The sequence below is a fragment of the Perca flavescens genome, chromosome 11 (genome assembly GCF_004354835.1).
Source record: "Perca flavescens isolate YP-PL-M2 chromosome 11, PFLA_1.0, whole genome shotgun sequence".
Lineage (NCBI taxonomy): Eukaryota > Metazoa > Chordata > Actinopteri > Perciformes > Percidae > Perca > Perca flavescens.
Genome location: NC_041341.1, coordinates 12166049 through 12185186, shown reverse-complemented (window position 1 = coordinate 12185186; position 19138 = coordinate 12166049). Strand labels below are relative to the sequence as shown.

The window sequence follows — 19138 nt, the reverse complement described above, 5'->3', positions numbered from 1 at the left end:
AAAGATCCCTGAAAAGGAAATTGCAACATGTGCTGAAGTCTTGTCAAAAGAGGAAGTCAAAGCTGAAGAGAACACGACTGAGCTTTTTTTTTTTAACGATGTTTTTACAGGATTTTCATGTGACCTGAGGAGGCTGTTGCCTTTACAGAAGGACTAAAATAACAGCCTGGTGAGTATTAACACTATGTTAATGTGTTCTTTCAGGGGTGGAATGAAAAGGTGGACTAACGTAACTTTTCAGTAACCTAACCGATTCAAAGTGGATTTTTTGACCACATTGTTTTTCCCCACAATTATCCACCATCAAACAACCTCAAGTCAGCGTCATGCATATGTGCCGACAGTGTTCACGGGACACTGAAGCGAATGTCTGTACTGGTTCCGTCCAAGTTCAAAGCCTTGGCAATGGGAGCAGAGTTGTCTAGTGGCAGTAAATGTACACTGTAGGTTACAGTTTGTCCATGAATGAACATTGCAGCTGCTGCATACCCAAGAAGTTCCCGTGTGCCGTTTCCCAACTGCTAGCAGGCCTCTTTATAGGACGTCAACCTCAAGTTTACGCGTGCATTGTCATATTGAGTCACCCACATGTGCACATATACGTCCTTGTGCACATGCTAGTAGAGCACAAAATGCAAACATAACCAGAACGTGATCATCATAACACTGCCCGATAGCATAACTAGTGGTCAAAACCTCCATTTAATTTGCTTTTGATCAGCTATTAGATTAATGCTTATTTCAACTTTTGACTCCAAAAGTTCATGCAAATTTGCTTGTTAAAATAAGTGTTAAAATGAGAAATGAGCAACAGTATGTTCTTACTTGAGCTGAAATAATCAGTTGATTAAGCAATAAATCGATCGACAGAAAATAATCTGTTGATAATCAAGTAATCATTGGTCATTTTTTAAAAGCAAAATGCAAAGAAAATGATTTGGTTGTGGGTTGTCAAATGTGAGGATTTTAAGTTTTTTCTAGTCCTGTAAACTGAAGCATTTTGGATTGAGGGATTTTTCGCTATTCTGTTACACTTGATCAACTAATTAAAAAAAGAAATCGGCAGATAATTCAACAATTAAAATAGTCGCTTTACATTATAAAAATAGTTTAATAAACTTGTAATGGTAGTATAATGAATTGTACATACAGTTATCCACAGAGTCAAAAGATAAAGGGAAAGGAAAGGTATCATTTAGCAAACAACTAAGATTGCACTCCGTATCCTAATAATGAAACACAATGACAACACAGAAGTTCTGATGAGCTGTAGGGAAAAAAGTGTGGTCGAAACACTTAGAACGCACTTCCAGACATTACTAACTGCTACATTGTGGCTATGAATGTAGTTCACGTTCTCCGCAAAAGCATCCTGTTTGACAAAGTGACATTAACTCAGGGATTGTGGTTGATGGTGACTAACTCATTCTGTAGTTGAATAAATGCCTGTGTCTTCTGGGGATTCCTCTATCCAGCGGGGAAGCCCAGGAGTGGCTTTATGCCTCTGCAAGACCACACACTTTGCTTTTACGGTGGTTTTTTTGCAAGAATTGCCCTGGGTAGGCTTAACATTAAAATGATGGGAACCAACACTTAGATAGATGTAATGCTACATATATACAGTACAGGCCAAAAGTTTGGACACACCTTCTCATTCAATGCGTTTCCTTTATTTTCATGACTATTTACATTGTAGATGTTCTCACTGAAGGCATCAAAACTATGAATGAACACATATGGAATTATGTACTTAACAAAAAAGTCCATCACACCTCCTCCTCCATGCTTCACGGTGGGAACCAGGCATGTAGAATCCATCCGTTCACCTTTTCTGCGTCGCACAAGGACACGGCGGTTGGAACCAAAGATCTCAAATTTTGACTCATCAGACCAAAGCACAGATTTCCACTGGTCTAATGTCCATTCCTTGTGTTTCTTGGCCCAAACAAATCTCTTCTGCTTGTTGCCTCTCCTTAGCAGTGGTTTCCTATCAGTTATTTGACCATGAAGGCCTGATTCGATCAGTCTCCTCTTAACAGTTGTTCTAGAGATGTGTCTGCTGCTAGAACTCTGTGTGGCATTCATCTGGTCTCTAATCTCAGCTGTTGTTAACTTGCGATTTCTGAGGCTGGTGACTCAGATGACCTTATCCTCAGCAGCAGAGGTGACTCTTGGTCTTCCTTTCCTGGGGCGGTCCTCATGTGAGCCAATTTCGTTGTAGCGCTTGATGGTTTTTGCGACTGCACTTGGGGACACATTCAAAGTTTTCGCAATTTTCCAGACTGACTGACCTTCATTTGTTAAAGTAATGATGGCCACTCGTTTATCTTTACTTAGCTGATTGGTTCTTGCCATAATATGAATTCCAGTTGTCCAATAGGGCTGTCGGCTGTGTATCAACCTGACTTCTGCACAACACAACTGATGGTCCCAACCCCATTAATAAGGGAAAAAATTCCACTAATTAACCCTGACAAGGCACACCTGTGAAGTGAAAACCATTTCAGGTGACTACCTCATGAAGCTCATTGAGAGAACACCAAGGGTTTGCAGCGCTATCAAAAAAGCAAAGGGTGGCTACTTTGAGGAATCTAAAATATAAGACATGTTTTCAGTTATTTCACACTTTTTTGTTATGTACATAAGTCCATATGTGTTCATTCATAGTTTTGATGCCTTCAGTGAGAATCTACAATGTAAATAGTCATGAAAATAAAAAAAAACGCATTGAATGAGGTGTGTCCAAACTCTTGGACACAACTTCTAATATATATATATATATATATATATATATATATATATATATATATATATATATATATATATATATATATATATTTAGAAGATTCATTCTTTAAATTTTAAACTCAAAGCCCCATTTTCACATAACTGTGGATGTTGTTGAAATCTTTGTTGTTTAAAATTCATACATGTTATTCCTATGGTCAAAGACAGTCCAAACATACTAGTAAACTTGAAGAATTCTCTCCCAAAGTCAAAATTAAAGTGCTAAAATGTAAATTTGTCTAGTATCAAGTCTAAACTGCTCCATAGATCATGAATTGAGAAATATGTTATAGATGAGACAGAGCACCCACAGGAATGAGTATATGGGAACATGTTCGGTTTCAGATGAGAGAACACGACAATAGAATAAAGCTCATTTGGGTCTGATAAAAAAAATATTTAAAAAATTCTGTGGGTCCACAAAATCAGTTTCCTATTCATTGTCTATGGAGCAGCTCCAGACTTTTTAGTGAGATTTACTTCTCTGGTTTCTGACTATGACAGAGATTAGCTCATGATGAGTACCCGGATAGCTCAGTTGGTAAAGCGGGTGCCCATATATAGAGTTTGACTCTGACTTGCAGCCCTTTGCTGCATGTCATTCCCCCTCTCTCTGCCCTTTCATGTCTTCTGCTGTCCTATTGAAACAAAGGCTGAAACATGTCCAAAAAATAATCTTAAAAAAAAAAAAATATTGAATGAACTTTCTTAGGCCATGATAAGAACATATTGGAATTCTTAATTTAGGTGGTGTTGCCCTTTTAAATATCAGAGAAATGTATTTTTGCAGTGGTTGAGATAGAAAATGAAAATCACAACTTTTCAGTTATATTCTATGAAAAGCCTTATTTTTCTTAACATTACTAAACATTTCTAAATTTCTAGAAACATGTCATTAAGTAAATTAAACTGCACTGAGAACTGTGTTGTTTTGTGACTAAGCTTTTTTTATGGGTAGCGTGTACAATATTGGCATTGAGGTTAGGGTGAGGGTAAAAGTTATTTTGGTTAGGGGAAGGTTTTGCTGATGGTTTAACAGTGTGTTGAAATACAAAAGAAGGTGAACAGACAGTTGAGAGGTGCGACCCAAACACCCTTCCTTCTCTTTGTGTTGTTTGTGCTTTTGTCAAATGGAGGTGGGACAGAGCTATTGACTCATTGGCTGAGCTGCATGGTCGAGATTCCACTCTGCACGCGAGGGTCACAGCTGAGGTTTCCTCTGTTAGTACTGCGGTTCCATGTAAACTCTCTCATCCTTCCTTCGTTTGTTCGATGCCTCTGTGTCACTTTCTCCGAGGTGAGTCAATATATCTAGCTTACTTTTCTTTTAGAAATTTTTTTTTCTTTCCAATTTCTTACTTTTGTCATAACTATGCCAATGAAGCCAAATAAAACATGTCTCAGATCGGTTCAGATTAGAGAAGTGTGTTGTAATTCCAACCACAAAGGAGTCACACTTCCTTTTACACTGTGTTAGAGGCACCTGCTATCCAATAAAGATAACTAATTTTAAGCTACTGATAGATAGCAATATTGATGCTCTTTTTCTCCTATTAAACCATCGGAAATGTACCTCAAATCAGTGGCATGGCATTGAAATCATATTTGAAAACCAAAATACAAAACTTCAATATTCAACGTTAATTTAGGTGCATTTCGGATGGTTGTTCAATGTGGGTTTAATTGGTTTGACGGGTCAGAAAACTTGGCTGATTATCATTGCTGCTAATTTATACAGCCTTTTGAGTTGGAAATGCAACCCACTACAGCATGTTGTAAACGCATGCTGCTGCGCCACCGTTACCAGATCTTATTTAGTTTAGTGTGGTTTATAAAAAAAAAAAAAAAAAAAAAAAAAGAAGCACAGTAGAAAAAGCAGAGGGGAATAAAGCTTGCAGCAGTCTTGTAGAGCATCTCACCACAAAACCAAAAAGAACAAACATGTTCGTTACTGGGAAAAATGTACTTTCTCTCACACCAACAACCGCATTGTCTTCAGTGTGAAACATCAAATTTGGTTATGCTGGTCATATTCTCAGGCTCTGCTGAGACTCCTATGGTCTTCCCTTTTTAGCGATAAATGAGTCATGGGGTATGATAATGCACAGGCTAAATGGCTTCAACTCTCCCATCAATCCTAATTCAAGCTTCCCTTGATAGGGTTTTATCACTTCCTCACTTAGAGGCTGAAATCTGTCATTGATATTGGAATATTCCCACGTTGTTTTGTCCCCAATAATTCCAGCAGAGTAGTATTTACTGCTGTATGTCAAACTTTCCGCTGCCCGATGATACTGCAACTTTAATTTCAAGTTTTAATATCTCAGACATGGTTAAAAATAAACTGAACATGAGAATCAGATATAAAGTCTTCCTCCAGAGGCCAGCATGTTTTCTTTCAACAAAGAGAAAGAAATCATGACCTGATGTTTAACATAGTCAAGTCACATTAACTGCAATGCAAAATAACATGTAGATCAATATAAAGTGAAATTCATTGCAAGTCCTTGCAAATAATGAGTTATGTGCTCTAATAACACAGCTTTGGCTCTGACCCATTGTGCTACTGGTACGCTGGCATACAGGGTGTGTCAATCATCTGAACAAGTTGTTGCTTGTATTACAGCTTACATTGAGGACATTCATAGAGGTTCTGGGTTTCAATTCTCCATCATCATTTGGGATCATATCCTCATCCCCTTATGAAAAACATGTTTTTTTTGCTATGCTTAGCACTTCTCCATCACTCTAGGAACATGAGAATATTACAGTCCCGTAGCTGACATGGGCCCTGTTTTCCAAAAGCATTTGAAGGATCTTTAATGTACTTTTGAGAAACCAGCCCTAACTTTGACACTAGTTTATAATCAGTCCCAAAACCAAATTCAGTTGAGTTTGAATCCAGATGGGGCCACAAGAAAGCTGACACAAAATCAACTCTAGACAGAGCAAACTGATCCCTAGAGAGGACCCAAATGATGATGGAAGAACAGACCTGAGAACAGAGCTGGATCACTAAAGTCTTCATATCCAAAGTCCAATTTAGACTGTTTAATTAGTTTTCAAAAGGAAGTAATAGAAACTTGACCTGACCTTACTTTTGCATTATGTTTTATGTCATTTAGAGCTGAAACTATTGGTGGATTAATCAGTCAAATTGACTATTCAAATGAATCTGCAATTTTTGTAATCAATACATTTTTTGTCATTTTTTAAACTAAAACGCCAAACTGTCTGATTTCAGCCTCAGAAATCTGCAGATTTTCTTTATCATGAGATACTGAACAGAATATCTTTTTGGACTTTTGGTTAAAAAAATTATATCAAGAGAATATCTGAGAAATTGCAATGCACATTTTCCACTATTTTCTGACATTTAATAGACAAAACAGTAACTCAATTATTTAAGAAAATAAACAGCAGATTAAACAATGAAAATAACGGTTAGTTGCAAGAATACCAGTGTTATTAAAATATCTTTTAGCGTTTCAGACTGTTGTTGTAATGTTGTCCACTCTTGCACATTTGTTACTTGTTCAGTGTGAACTTTTTAGAAGAACAGCAGGTTAAAGTGCTTTTTGCTGCAGTTTATGGTGACTCATACCAGGACTAACAGCTCAGTGGGCTGCATTCAACCACAGACCAAATCACTGCTACGGTTGCACCCTACTTCAAATTTTTTTTTCTTTGTTTCTTTCCAGTTTAACCTTAAGGTGTGAGGATTTGCAAGTATACATTATCACATTAATCCGAGTATGAAAACAGTGCAAATATAAAGCAAACTGTTATTACATTACCCATCTACAGTGACAGTAAAAGCAGCATTCACATATTCTTTACTTGTATACTATATTGCCAACATTACACGAGGTTGACGATAAAAACCCTGACTTCATGTTGTTTTTCAAGCGTTCATCGGTTCTGTAGGCGTTTATGTAGTTAGGACCTTGAACCTGTGGTCATTCCGTCTGTGTTACAACCACTGTCCCACAAACAGATGGACAAAGTTCGCAAAACTGAGCAGATTTGTCAGCCAACGCACTTAACCAAATGCAAACAGAAACAAATGGACACTTGTTCCTTTCTGTCAGTTTGCGGTAAGTGACAGCAAACATTGCACAAATGTGTTCTGTGAGTAAGGGCCATTTCCCAAAAGTGCTTATCTGGTTTCTGCTATGCAAGCATTCTCCACACTGACTTAGGTCTTGGTTTACATCACCAGTGTCATCTTAATCCTAAGTATATCAAATTTGGAGAGCAGTTATTGCTTTAATAACAAGAGTTTTTTTGTGATTGTTGCGGGCAAAAATCCTTGATTATGCGGCACGTTTTCTTAAAAAATGCAATGGAATATGCGGGATATTTATGCAATTTTATGCGATGAAATTGCGGGAACTTGCAAAAATTGCGGTTTGATGAAAAAGAAGAAAAAGTGATTCCTCCAACACCCTGCTTTTTTTAAACGCAACATTTTTTTCAACTTTCTGCTAAGATATGTGACTTTTTTACAACGAAAATGCGGGGATTATGAAATCATGCAAGCACCGCATTTTTTGCATGGAAATCAGCAATTTATGCGAAAAGTGCGGCATATTTGAAAAAATGCGGCCACCGCATGAATATGTGGACTTTGGCTGATTATGCATTGAATCATGCGATCGCATAATCACGTTATTTTGGAGGGACTAAGTAATGATATTAACAGCCTCTCACTCTTTCCACCATCTGCTGCCAACAGAAAACAGAAGTCCATTGATTGGTCTGAAAGAACAGCATTCTTCTTCTTGTTTTGTGCTTTACAAGATTCCAGCAGAGTTTTCTCCAAATCTGACACTGTGGCTCATAATACCTGTATCCCATTCCAGAGGCTGGATCCTCTGAAGACTACATTTCTAGATTAAATGGATTAAACATGCTCACAAAACTGGTCCAATCTCAATAAATACTTTAAATCCAGACTTTAATAAATTATATTTTTAACACAAATGCAAATTTTTTTTATACTGATGGTTCAACCTTTAAAAAAGTTTAATTTCACTGTAAATCACGCAACATTATCGATGGGAAATATGTATGGTGCTTCTACTTCCAGAATCAAGACAAGGGCGCAATCAACCAATAAACCAATCAACAGGGCAATGTGACATCATGCAGCGACACACACTGCATTGGCCAATCAAATAGGATAAGCCTTCAGACTTACAAATCTAATACTCAAACCGGCCCACCTGAATCATATTTATGTGTTCAGTACCTAAAACAACACACCCCTAACCAAAGCAGCCCTTAGCTTGTTGAACACTGAACGGTTTTAGAGCAACTTTTTTAATAATAATAATGGGGGGAGGACGGGACATCTTCATGGGCCAGGTCCTTTAGAGGATCCAGTCAGTACAGATTAAAAGCTGATAAAGGATGCAAGTTAAAGATGCACCAATTACAACTTTCTAGGCCGATTCCGATTTTCTTTGAGTTATGCCAGCCAATACCGATTTTAGCCAATCCGGATTTCATTTTTTCTAACCACTTTACAGCACACACAAATATTTTCTCTTTTTTCTTTAATAGAACATTTTGCACAGAACATAGGACATTTTTTGAACAGATAATGGATCACTATAAAATAGAACTGTATAAATTACTCTTGGTGTGGGAAATTCACACACATCTAAAGTGCAATGTTAGAAACATTTCCTTTTTTTCACATCTAATATCCAACTAAAAGAATGCTATTTGGGTTTTTGGTGTCGTCCCTCCACGCCCTACTTTTTCCTTGCAGGTGTTGCATATTGCAAACTTGTTATCTTCTGCACACACGCTGAAGAATTTCCAAACAGCTGACATGTTGCATTCACGAGGTTCCCTACATGTGCGAGAATAGCGGGGACACGCGTTTCACACCGTGAGTGGGTACGCGCGACACATGGTGGAAAAGTTGAGAGAAAGGAAAAAGACGGTGCTGTCGCGTCCGTGTGTGTGCGTGTCCTTGAGAACTGAAACTCATATAACTTATGTTGTCAGTTAATTGTAGTATTTACCGGCATGAAATTGGCATATGTCAGACTGACCTGCCGGTCGCCTGTCATGACTGAGCACGTGAAAACCGGCAAATTCCGGTCAATGGCTGGTCTATCGGTGCATCTCTAATGCAAGTTCTTCTTTTACGTGATGGCCTTGTTTTCTTACAATAACTGTATGTACACAACTGCAACCTGAATCTTCATGTTGAAGCAGCAATGTCAGTGTTGGTAGCCTCAAGGTTTAAAAAGCAGACATGGATATAAAAAGACACTATATCAACACCACTACAATCTTGGCAGGGCCAACCTCTTCTCTTTTTAACCGTTTCCTGCCAGGAAGCCATATTTCCATTAGCTGGTGTCTGCAGTTAAGTGCTGAGTAGTTTACCAGTAATACATGGGGGTGAAGTTAAGATGTTCAGAAGTAAGAGAAATATTAAAGATGACTAGCTGCTTGTAGCCACAAGTGGCATCCAGTCATTTTACAAAGTGCGAAAGTGTGATACTGAATGAAATGAGATTAAAGTAAAAACAAAAATGTGTTATCTGTCACCCGACCATTGGAAAACAAAAGGGCTATAAAACACAACACTGTCTGACTCACTGCTCAATGCATTACACAACCAGCCACCAACACCTTTAGGCTTCCAATAGCGAAGGAAAGCACATGCCAAACGTTTTTCTTCTGCATGTGACTCAGTCAGTTCCGTTCACTTCAGCCTGCCCTCCCATGTGTTACTCCCATGTCTCGGTTACCACGGCCTGCTGAACCGGCTGAGCTCTTCCCACGTTCCCCTTTGCCTAGGCTTGTCCCAGAGTAAAACTATGTGTTCTTAGACTCTAGATGCCCTAACTACATCCATACGCAAGTGCTATTTGGTAATGTGCTTTGACAAGAAACGCTTATCATCCAGCTTTTAAAGCTACAACATGCAACTGTTTGAATACATATTTTAACCTAACTATTTTTAACTTAAAGAACGCTGTCTTGGATTATCCACTTTAGTATTCCTGGGGCTATACACCAAGCAAGGTAAAACATTTCTCAACCAGTTCAAATGCTTTCTTTGTTTTTTGTTTGTTATATTCCATTGGTAAGACTTAGAAACCACTAGTCAATTATTTGATTAGTCAAGAAAATAAGTGGCAACTATTTTTAATAAACAATGAATCTTGTAAAGTGTTTATCAAGACAACGGTCAAACATTTGCTGGTTCCAGCTATTGTAGCGTTGTATGGTTTTCCCTGTTTATATCATTTAGATTGTGAAATTGCTGGGTTTTAGACAATTTAAAGACATCAGCTTGACCTTTTTATAGACTGAGACATAATATTTTTATAGTAGATATGGGTCCTGAAGATGTAAGATGACAGTCAAACCAATAAGTAACCCGTCAGTCTATATAACTTCATATTTACTTGTTTGTAAAGAAGCTTGTGTGATACAGTACTGGACCAGAACTAAAATGCAACATTGTTTTAGCCTGGACAAAATGAACTGAACTAAAGGGCCTAAGATTACAATTTTTAGGGCAATGTCAGTTGAATCTGTCCTTTGACTGACAGTATCTGAAAGTGGAAAAGTTGGTAATCAAAGTCTAACCACAGCAGTGCAGCACTTCATATTCACTGCAGCCTGCTAAACCGCCAGTGAACCTCTGTGTCTCTTCAGTAGCACGTCTTCCTGTAGTTAAATGGAGAAGTACAGATACTGTGGTAGGAAAAATGTTTCTGTGGTATAGTTTTCTCCCAACTGCAGTATCACACATTTTTTTGCTGCCGTTTTCTTGTAAAGTCTTCTTTTTGTCTTAGCACTCTGTTTACCGCACACAAACTGCTCTACTTGTTGCCAAGAGAGGGCCCATATCATTATCTTCAACCAATAGCTGCAAATTGATTCTATGAGAATTTAGTATCTTCACAGTTTACTGTTTTACAATTTTTTCTCAGCATCCAGTTTTTGATGTTTCCTATAAAAACACTTATTTAGCATGAAAAAAATTCTCAAACAGGGTTATACCTCTTACACCTAATTTTTCCCATTAAATATCTCCTGAATTATTAAATCAGAAAAATATACACATTATTATTATTATTATCATCATCATCATCATCATCATCATCATCAGTTACAACAATTCATTAAAGCTATATGATGCCTACATACTGAGCAAAAGGCTAGGATGTAATGTCTGCAGTATTCTGTGAAACTGAAAGATTCTAGATTTCCCCAACTTCAGCTTTACGCATCTTGTATCTTTCAATTTGAAAAAGGCTCTATGGGTTTGAAAAATGCGGGACTACACAAGATGAGTTTGTAACAATAGATCTTTGATATGGCAAAGCAATGTTTAGATAGCCGTCCCTGGCGATGCTCAGTATTTTAAAAATACAGACACCCTACAGTAGCTACACACCTGTGCTATGATATTCAATTTGTAGAATTACCAATACTGCCAGCAAAGCACTAGCACTGCTGCTGAATATAGATCAGTTAAGAGCTACTTGTAGGGAAATGCCGATGACTGATTTTAGTATTGTGCATGCACGTGCTGCAAGATGTGGTTAGATTAGATCAGTTGCTATCTGATTAAGACTAGGCTATCTCAATGTGGTTTAACACCAAGCTTGAACACAATACAACAGCTGCCGTTGTTGTTGCACACTTGCCCTTAGCCATGTAGGTTAACCGTATGTTATGATTGTGCAGTTTGATTCACCTAGATGATGTAGGGCCATGACCACAGTTTATTTTTTTAAGAAAGCAAATACAGATATTGTGGTTTATATTTAGGGCTGCACAATATATTATTTTTGTATCGTCATCGCGACATCAACTTGTGTCCTGGGGCATTTCCGTGCCGTTTTTCATCCGCTTTCATTGCGTGATGTGTCTCCATGATTCACTCGTCTTATCCGCAACTAACTGCACGTGATGCGCTATTGGATGTGGTATGCCATGTCTTCATCCTCCTGCACCAGAGTGCCCGTGAGGAATGTGATTTGAATTAATTAATGAGGATTTTAATCTTAATTATGGAGCACCTTCAGAATCCATGAGGCAGGGCCTCACAACGTACAACCTAGATGAAATAGAACGATAGTTACGTATTGTAACTTTATATTCTGTGAGAATAGGCGTAGCCCTAAGATCCAGGCCACCTGCTTCACTAACATTGGCAAGAAAAATGCTGATGTTGGGAGCAGATCTCTGTTCTTGTAGCTGTAATATACAGTCACTGCGGACATAAGAGAGGCCCGTGCAGGGCACAAGGGCGCAAAAGAAATCTTCACGAATGCGCATGCGCGAGGGATAAACCCAATAGCAACAGTTCTTAGAAGGCTATGCCTATACCCATAGAATCTGGAGTTACAATGTGTATCTATCGTTCCTTCCCGCTATTTTGCAGCGTCTCCGTGTGATTGTGATTGGTTTAAAGAAATGCCAATAAACCAGGGCACGTTTTTCTGCCATCCCAGAACACTGTGTGGACTAGCCAGACTCTACTCCGTAGCGTGTGCAGGATGATCTGGCAAATCGAGACTAGCAAAAAATCAAACCTATACCAATTCAGAAATTTCTCAACACACAAGTTTTTTTTTATTTTTATTAAAACATTACAAATCATCATGCATTACCATCCCGCAGGTGTTCTGGTTGGGTCTGTTCAACATTGACTACTTCTAAATTAAGTCTAACTATTCTCAAGCCTATTTGGGTCGCCTATCAAGTGAAAAACTCTGGAGTTCTGTTTAACTGAGTCAGTCCACACCCACATACGTCAGTGACAGTGTCAGTGTTTTCAGCTTTAGTCACATACTTTAATTACAGTCCATCCAGATGACATACAGAGCTGGTTAAAGTGCTTGGCTGGTACTGGTCATTTACAAAAACAACCAATAGTGACTAGTTGTTATTAGGCAATCCCAATAACAACAGTTTTCTATGGAGAGCTCACCATGAAATTTTAGCTTTTTCTGTTGAAGGAGTTAAAAGTTCCTGTGGCACTTTTCTTAATATGGTCATTTACTTTTTTGATTTGACTAGCATCCTTTCTCGAACTTTTAGCTCCCTTTATATTGCTATTTGGTACCAGAAGGAGGGGTAGGTATATAATACTTGTAGCTTTTTGGAACTGAAAAATAGTAACATACCAAAAACTTCAAAAGATTCCTAGCTCTTATAGTGACGGTGCTGTGCACAGGTTGGCATAGGTGATGAATTAACCCTAACCTCAGCAGTGTGGTTGCCTTTCAGTTTTTACACCTCAAGTTACCGAAATTAACAAATTCCTCAAACCAAAATTTGCTTTGACTTACACCTTGTTTATCCAACTACATCAAAAATGACATGCGTTTACATCAGGAAAAAGTCATACGGGTGTTAAAACAGTGTCCATGTGACTGGTGCTGCCAATTACAATGGAGCCACCCAATAAAAAAATAAATAAAAAAGAAAGGTAACCGGACTGGAGACCAAAAGAAACTTAAAATATAAAAAACACCCAAACACAACATTCTGACTCCAACCAGCACAGTGACGGTAGTAGTTGTACAAGTTTGAGACAAACAGGACACAAATTTCCCTTGAGGGAGTACTGTAGAGATTTACAGGCAAGGCTGAGTAAGAGAGTTAACATGGTTAAAGCAGTGTTTAGGAATGCTGGGCCTCGTTCTAGTTCCAAAGTGTTACGCATTCCACGTTTTGGAAAAGGTTTCTGAAGAAATGACTCCTCAAATACCAAATTTGTCATCCATGTCTGCAGGAGAAAGAGGTAGAGGGAGGGCGGGAAAGAGGGGAGGGGAGAAGCAGAGAGATGAAGAGACAGACATAACTTTTGAAAAACTATTAAGCTTGGCATAAAGGAGAACGAAAACTGTTTTTGCTGTTTATTGCTGTATTTTGAAGCTTCTTGTGACCTGTCAGTGTCACTGCACATTAGTGTTCTAGTGAGTTTTTGTTGTCCGATTGTCACGATTGCAGTCTGTTGTAGCTTTTTCTTCAGTAGCAATTTTATCCCACCTTGTTGTATACATTCATGTCCAACTGTTGTTTGTATGTGTGGTTTTTTTTTTTTTTTAGTTATGGGCCAGCGTTCAACAGTGGGGAGCCTTCTGTTTTTCCTCTGGCTAAATGGGATCTGTACAGGATTTAAACTGGGTGAGCTGAGTCACATTGTATTCTTTAACATAAACACTACTATAGCTCTGAGACTACCTACATACTGTGCATACATTTCATATGTTTTTGCCAGGTCTAACTCTAACATCTGCCTCCAGTCTGTGGAGAAGCATTGTATCGCCCTCCAATGGCAACTGATGTAACTGCAGTGACATGTGTTTTGTCAGTTCCCAGTGTTTCTGATTTATGCGAGATGTAAAAGGTTGCTGGCTCTAATCCAGGACAGAAACTTAGCGGGGATTAGAACCTGAACAACCTATAAACTTTAAATCTTCATGAAGCATCAATACGGCTTTAGAAATGATTTGTAACCATAATTGCACATTACAAATTAAGTTTCAATTGTTTCAGGTTTTGGGAGGGTGAAGTGAACTGTGCAGCGTTGACTTGCTGAATAAATAATGAATCCATTCTCCACTGATGTGTGTGTTGCAGAGAATTGTACCTACTACAACAGAACGTTTGAGAGCGTTTACTCTGTTCCCGGGGATATGGCTATGCTGAATAGCACTCTGGTGTCTTCAGACACCTTCAACTTCACAACGGTCCCTTACAACATCACCTGGTACAACTTAAAGACCGGCCGAGAAATGAGAAACCAGACCGGTCGAATCCTGGTGCACAGGGAGACTCTGTGGTTTCTTAACGTAACGGTGGACGATACTGCAGAATATGTTTCTATACTAAGGTACAGTAGCATCAATTGAAATATCAATAGAAGGTAAAGGAGAGAACCAGTAGAAAATGTGTTCTTATGCGTTTGTGGGTCTGTCAATACTGTAAAAATTACTGTTGTCTTAGATTTTTGATATCGTAATATGGTGATAGGACATAAGTGTTGTCTTTTCCTGGTTTTAAAGGCTGCATTACAGTGAAGTGATGTACTTTTCAGAACTTACCAAACTGTTGTAACTGTTCTATTATTTGCCTTTTCCACACTTAGACATTATATCCACATTACTGATGATTATTTATCTAAAATCTAAGTGTGAAGATATTTTGTTAGAGCACCAATTGTCAACCCTAGAATATCGCCGCAATATTGATAGAGGTATTTGGTCAAGAATATCGTGATATCTGATTTTCTCCATATCGCCCAGCCCTAATGTAGTATAACATTTTCTTTAGATATCTCTGAAGCTAGTGTTAAAATAATTACAGCAGATGCAAACAAAAAAATAACATACAGCTTATCACGTATGTGCTTATCACCACTTCATCTTGTGGTGTTTTATTCAACGTGTTATTCAGCTACTCATTGCTAAACATGAACAAAAAAAATATCTGAAGAAAAAGAAGTTAATTTTCTTCTTAATTTTCAACAGAACTCCCTCTCGGTGCTACAGGCAGGGGATCAAGCTGGTAGTTGATCTGCCCATTGCTGGACAGTGTAGAAGACCAAAGAAAGCCTTTCAAACACTTACATTGGGAGTCACTGACAAAGTGAGCTGTCCTCTGAAGGACTACATCTCTAAACTGGACAGCTACAACATCACTTCCTCCATCAAGTGGTACAGAGTGAGTTATGGGTGATTGATGAGCACTGCTACTGACATAAAATATTTATTAACCTTACTCCAGATGTTGTAGTGCAGTTTTGCTGGACCAGATCTATACAGGCAGAACAATCTTGAGACAACTGTCCAATTGTCTTAAATAGGGATTGCACACCAAATACTCAATGATAAGACATTTTTGAAGGGGCTTAAATGAAGTAAAGTAATTCACTCTATCTAGTAGATATATGATACAACATTGGTGCAAATTAAAAATGTGTATTCTACTGTGACTACTAAAATATATTCCTATTTACCTTAATAAAAAGGATTGAGGGAATTATTTTATTTTACTACTACTACTACTACTACTACTACTACTACTACTACTACTGTATCTACTGGCACTATTTCAACTAGCTCTTTTTTGGAAATGTCCTTTAAAGTTTAATTTTCTGTAGGTGTCGGCATGCTCATTGTCTGTTCAGTGTGCTGGCTATTCCTTGTCATGCTACTTAGTTCTTCTGGCGATTACAGACGACAACATTTCTTGTGGAATTTTCTAGTTGATATTACTGTAGTTTTAGCGGTGCACAAGACAAGCTCTTCCTTCCTGGGCTTCGATAAAACAACATATATGCATCCAAAACAACGTACACAAATTCCAGGATATGATAAAACGAAATAAAAAAAAAGGACCGCTTCACAAATATAAATGAAAAACAACTTACAGTCCGATATCCATATCATTGAGACCCCAGGGGCTGCTTGGCAGCCACAAGAACAGATAGCAGATAGAAGATATCAAAACTTGCCGCTGAACGTCCAACTCACGTTTTTTTCTTGCAAAAAAAACTCCGTGCCAAGTTTTGACGGCTTCATTGCTTGATTTTGATTTCACCACAAACAACACACAATGGATTCGGTGCCACAGAATCTCATTTTGCCGTAAATCCATATACGAGGTTTCTTATTTACGATTGAAACTTGACTTGCGTCGTGTGCAATGAGACAGGCCACGGAAGTTTACTGGGCTCCACCAGAGAATGTCTAATAAGGGGAGAACTTCCACTCTCGGGAAAATTCCGGGTTGGTACAATGGGGCTAATAGGGAGTGAGATAGGGAGTGAACAGGCTCTCCATAGACAGGCTCTGGCTCCACTCACCACAACACCAGAGCCTGTCTATGGAGAGCCTGTTCCCTCCCTATTAGCCCCTTTGTACCCACCCGGAATTTTCCCGAGAGTGGAAGTTCTCCCCTTATTAGACATTCTCTGACTACACCTTTGCTGCACCTGCCACTTCACGTGCACCACACTCTGCAGTCCGGTCAGATACATAGGTCCAGAACCAATGAGCCGCTAAGCGATCACGAGGCTGCAGCTCATAGAAACACATTTTGATCTAGGCTATTTATTGTTTATCTTTTGGATGAAATAACATGACTGTTGTAGCACTTACAACATTTTAAAAACACAATTATAATAGAAAAAAATAAAATAAAACTATCTCCAGACTCCCCCAACTCTTATTACCACGCTACTCTGTTAACCACATGGCTGTATACCCTCATTAAAAAGTAGTTTTTACGTATTGTCGTAAAAAGCTTGACTTTTATGTTTCCTTTCCTCATCTAGGGTTGTGACCTCATCGTGGATGGGCCAGACAAGTTCACCTACATGGATAAGACCATACTGAAAATTGAAAGGGTGGAAGATGAAAACGAATTGTATACCTGTTCTCTGAGCTTTACTCTCGGTGGTATTACGGGATCAGTGTCAGAGACCATTGAAACAACGGTCTCAGGTTAGAACAAACATCAGTACTTGACTGTGCGAGAGAGGGACTTTTATGCTGTTCGTCTACAACATGATTCATTTACATGATTCATTTTATATTGCTACAGTGGAATGCACTTTTCTAAATCACCAATACAACACTAGTGAAAAGGGGGGGGGGTAGGCTGCAAAAGAGCTAGGAACTCTTTGGTATCATTCCATATACAGTATATTTTCGTGATTATACATCCTCAACCTCTGTTACTGTATTTCATTTTGTCCGTCTTTTCAGATAGTTACTCTATGCCTCCACAAGTGCGCGAACCGGCTAATGAAATAATCAAGGCACAGATGGGTGAGTCCTTGTCTTCAACTTATTACAGTATTTTGCAGTTTAACGTCTATTGTTTAAACTAGGGCTGCACAACATATATTTAATTATAGTCATATCCACTGGCGCAATAACCATACCGCGAAACGCTGCGACATATATCACAAGTGTACATTTGTTGTTAGTTGAAAGAAAATATCAGCAGAAAACTTTAAAATGTAACGGTCATTCTTTTTCTACTAGAGCCTTTATATTCAATTCAATTCAATGTTCAATTTGTTTAATAAAAGAAAGTTGGAAATTATTTCCTTTTTGTTTTAAATTCAACAAGCAATTCATTGTATTTTAGCTGAACATGAAATGCAGGACAAACTACAGAGACGGGGCTCATGTAGTAGGAGCTGTAAAAACAAAGGATTTGTGCCGCAATGTGTAGTGTTGTTATGTCTTTTTGTTAAAATTGTTTTCTTAAAATTGGTATCAAACAAAGAATCCTTCAGGAACCGGTACCAATACCCAGCACTAACTAGTGCACATTTCGGGTAGATTACTTTGTATAGCGAATTGCTTGCCTATTATGTTTTTATTGTCTATGCACATTGTAAAGCACTTTGTGACCCTGTCTGTAAAAGGTGCACTCACTCACTCACTTACTTAACAAGCGAAGGAGTTAAATTATCTCAGGTCTTTATTGCGAGTGAGGGAACAATGGAGTGGGGGCACTATTGCATTCGCTTTACCGCACTATTGTGGCGAAAAGAGAGCTGAGCTGGAAGGCAAAGCTCTTGATCTACCAGTCAATTTTCCTTCCTACCCTCACCTTTGGTCATGAAGGCTAGAAGGCTAGATCCCGGTTACAAGCTGCCAAAATAGGTTTTGGGAACGGTCAGGCTCGTTTGTTTTTCTTTAAAACATTCACACAGTCCTGGGGGGTGCTAAACCCACCATGCGTCACCAGTGCCCTCGCAAATCCGTGAGAGACGCGCCAGATGTCAGGCTTCCTCCCAGCAATGAACATCCATTGAGCCAGACTAGTCTGTTTGAGAAACACGATTTGGAAAATATTTAAAAACTTTAAATTTAGGTAGGTATATATATATATATATATATATATATATATATATATATATATATATATATATATATATATATAGAGAGAGAGAGAGAGAGAGAGAGAGAGAGAGAGAAATAGTTCTGTTGAATATAATTTGTGTTATTGTTTGTCTATGTGTTTAGGGTCCCATTTCAGCAAGCGGTGCCTGGTATTTGTGCCAGGTGTCGGGAGGCCCTCAGTTGCGATCGCTTGGTCGGTCAGAGACCATTACATTTTCGATACCAAACCCTCTGACCGTGTCTCCACGTCAAATCTAAGGTCAGCACCCTTTTATTTTTGTATCTACTGCTTTTGTGTTACAACAAGTGAGAAGATCTATGAAAGTTTATGAGGTGCCCGTGTTCAGACATTTCATATTTCTAATTATAAGCTACTGTATAACACTGCAGAAATCACTGTATGTTTTGTTTGTACAAAGATGTTCATCACC

The 19138-nt window shown here is 38.4% G+C and overlaps 1 protein-coding gene and 1 long non-coding RNA gene across 4 annotated transcripts in view; one reads left to right on the top strand and one right to left on the bottom strand.

Moving 5' to 3' along the window:
- LOC114563798 (uncharacterized) overlaps window positions 1-19138 on the bottom strand; it is a 74814-nt gene that overhangs the window by 35937 nt on the left and 19739 nt on the right. The window lies entirely within an intron of this gene.
- The window catches only part of LOC114563794 (interleukin-1 receptor type 1), a 28991-nt gene continuing 9859 nt past the window's right edge, over window positions 7-19138 (top strand). The window contains exons 1-8 of one of the 2 annotated variants that reach the window (XM_028590671.1): window positions 8-169; window positions 3924-4084; window positions 13891-13968; window positions 14425-14677; window positions 15315-15507; window positions 17123-17291; window positions 17556-17618; window positions 18831-18966. In XM_028590671.1, coding sequence (XP_028446472.1) covers window positions 4060-4084; window positions 13891-13968; window positions 14425-14677; window positions 15315-15507; window positions 17123-17291; window positions 17556-17618; window positions 18831-18966 — 917 coding nt within the window. In that variant the 5' untranslated portion in view covers window positions 8-169; window positions 3924-4059. Of the gene's footprint in view, window positions 170-3923; window positions 4085-13890; window positions 13969-14424; window positions 14678-15314; window positions 15508-17122; window positions 17292-17555; window positions 17619-18830; window positions 18967-19138 lie in introns of both variants that reach the window. The other variant, XM_028590672.1, reaches the window with a different exon arrangement.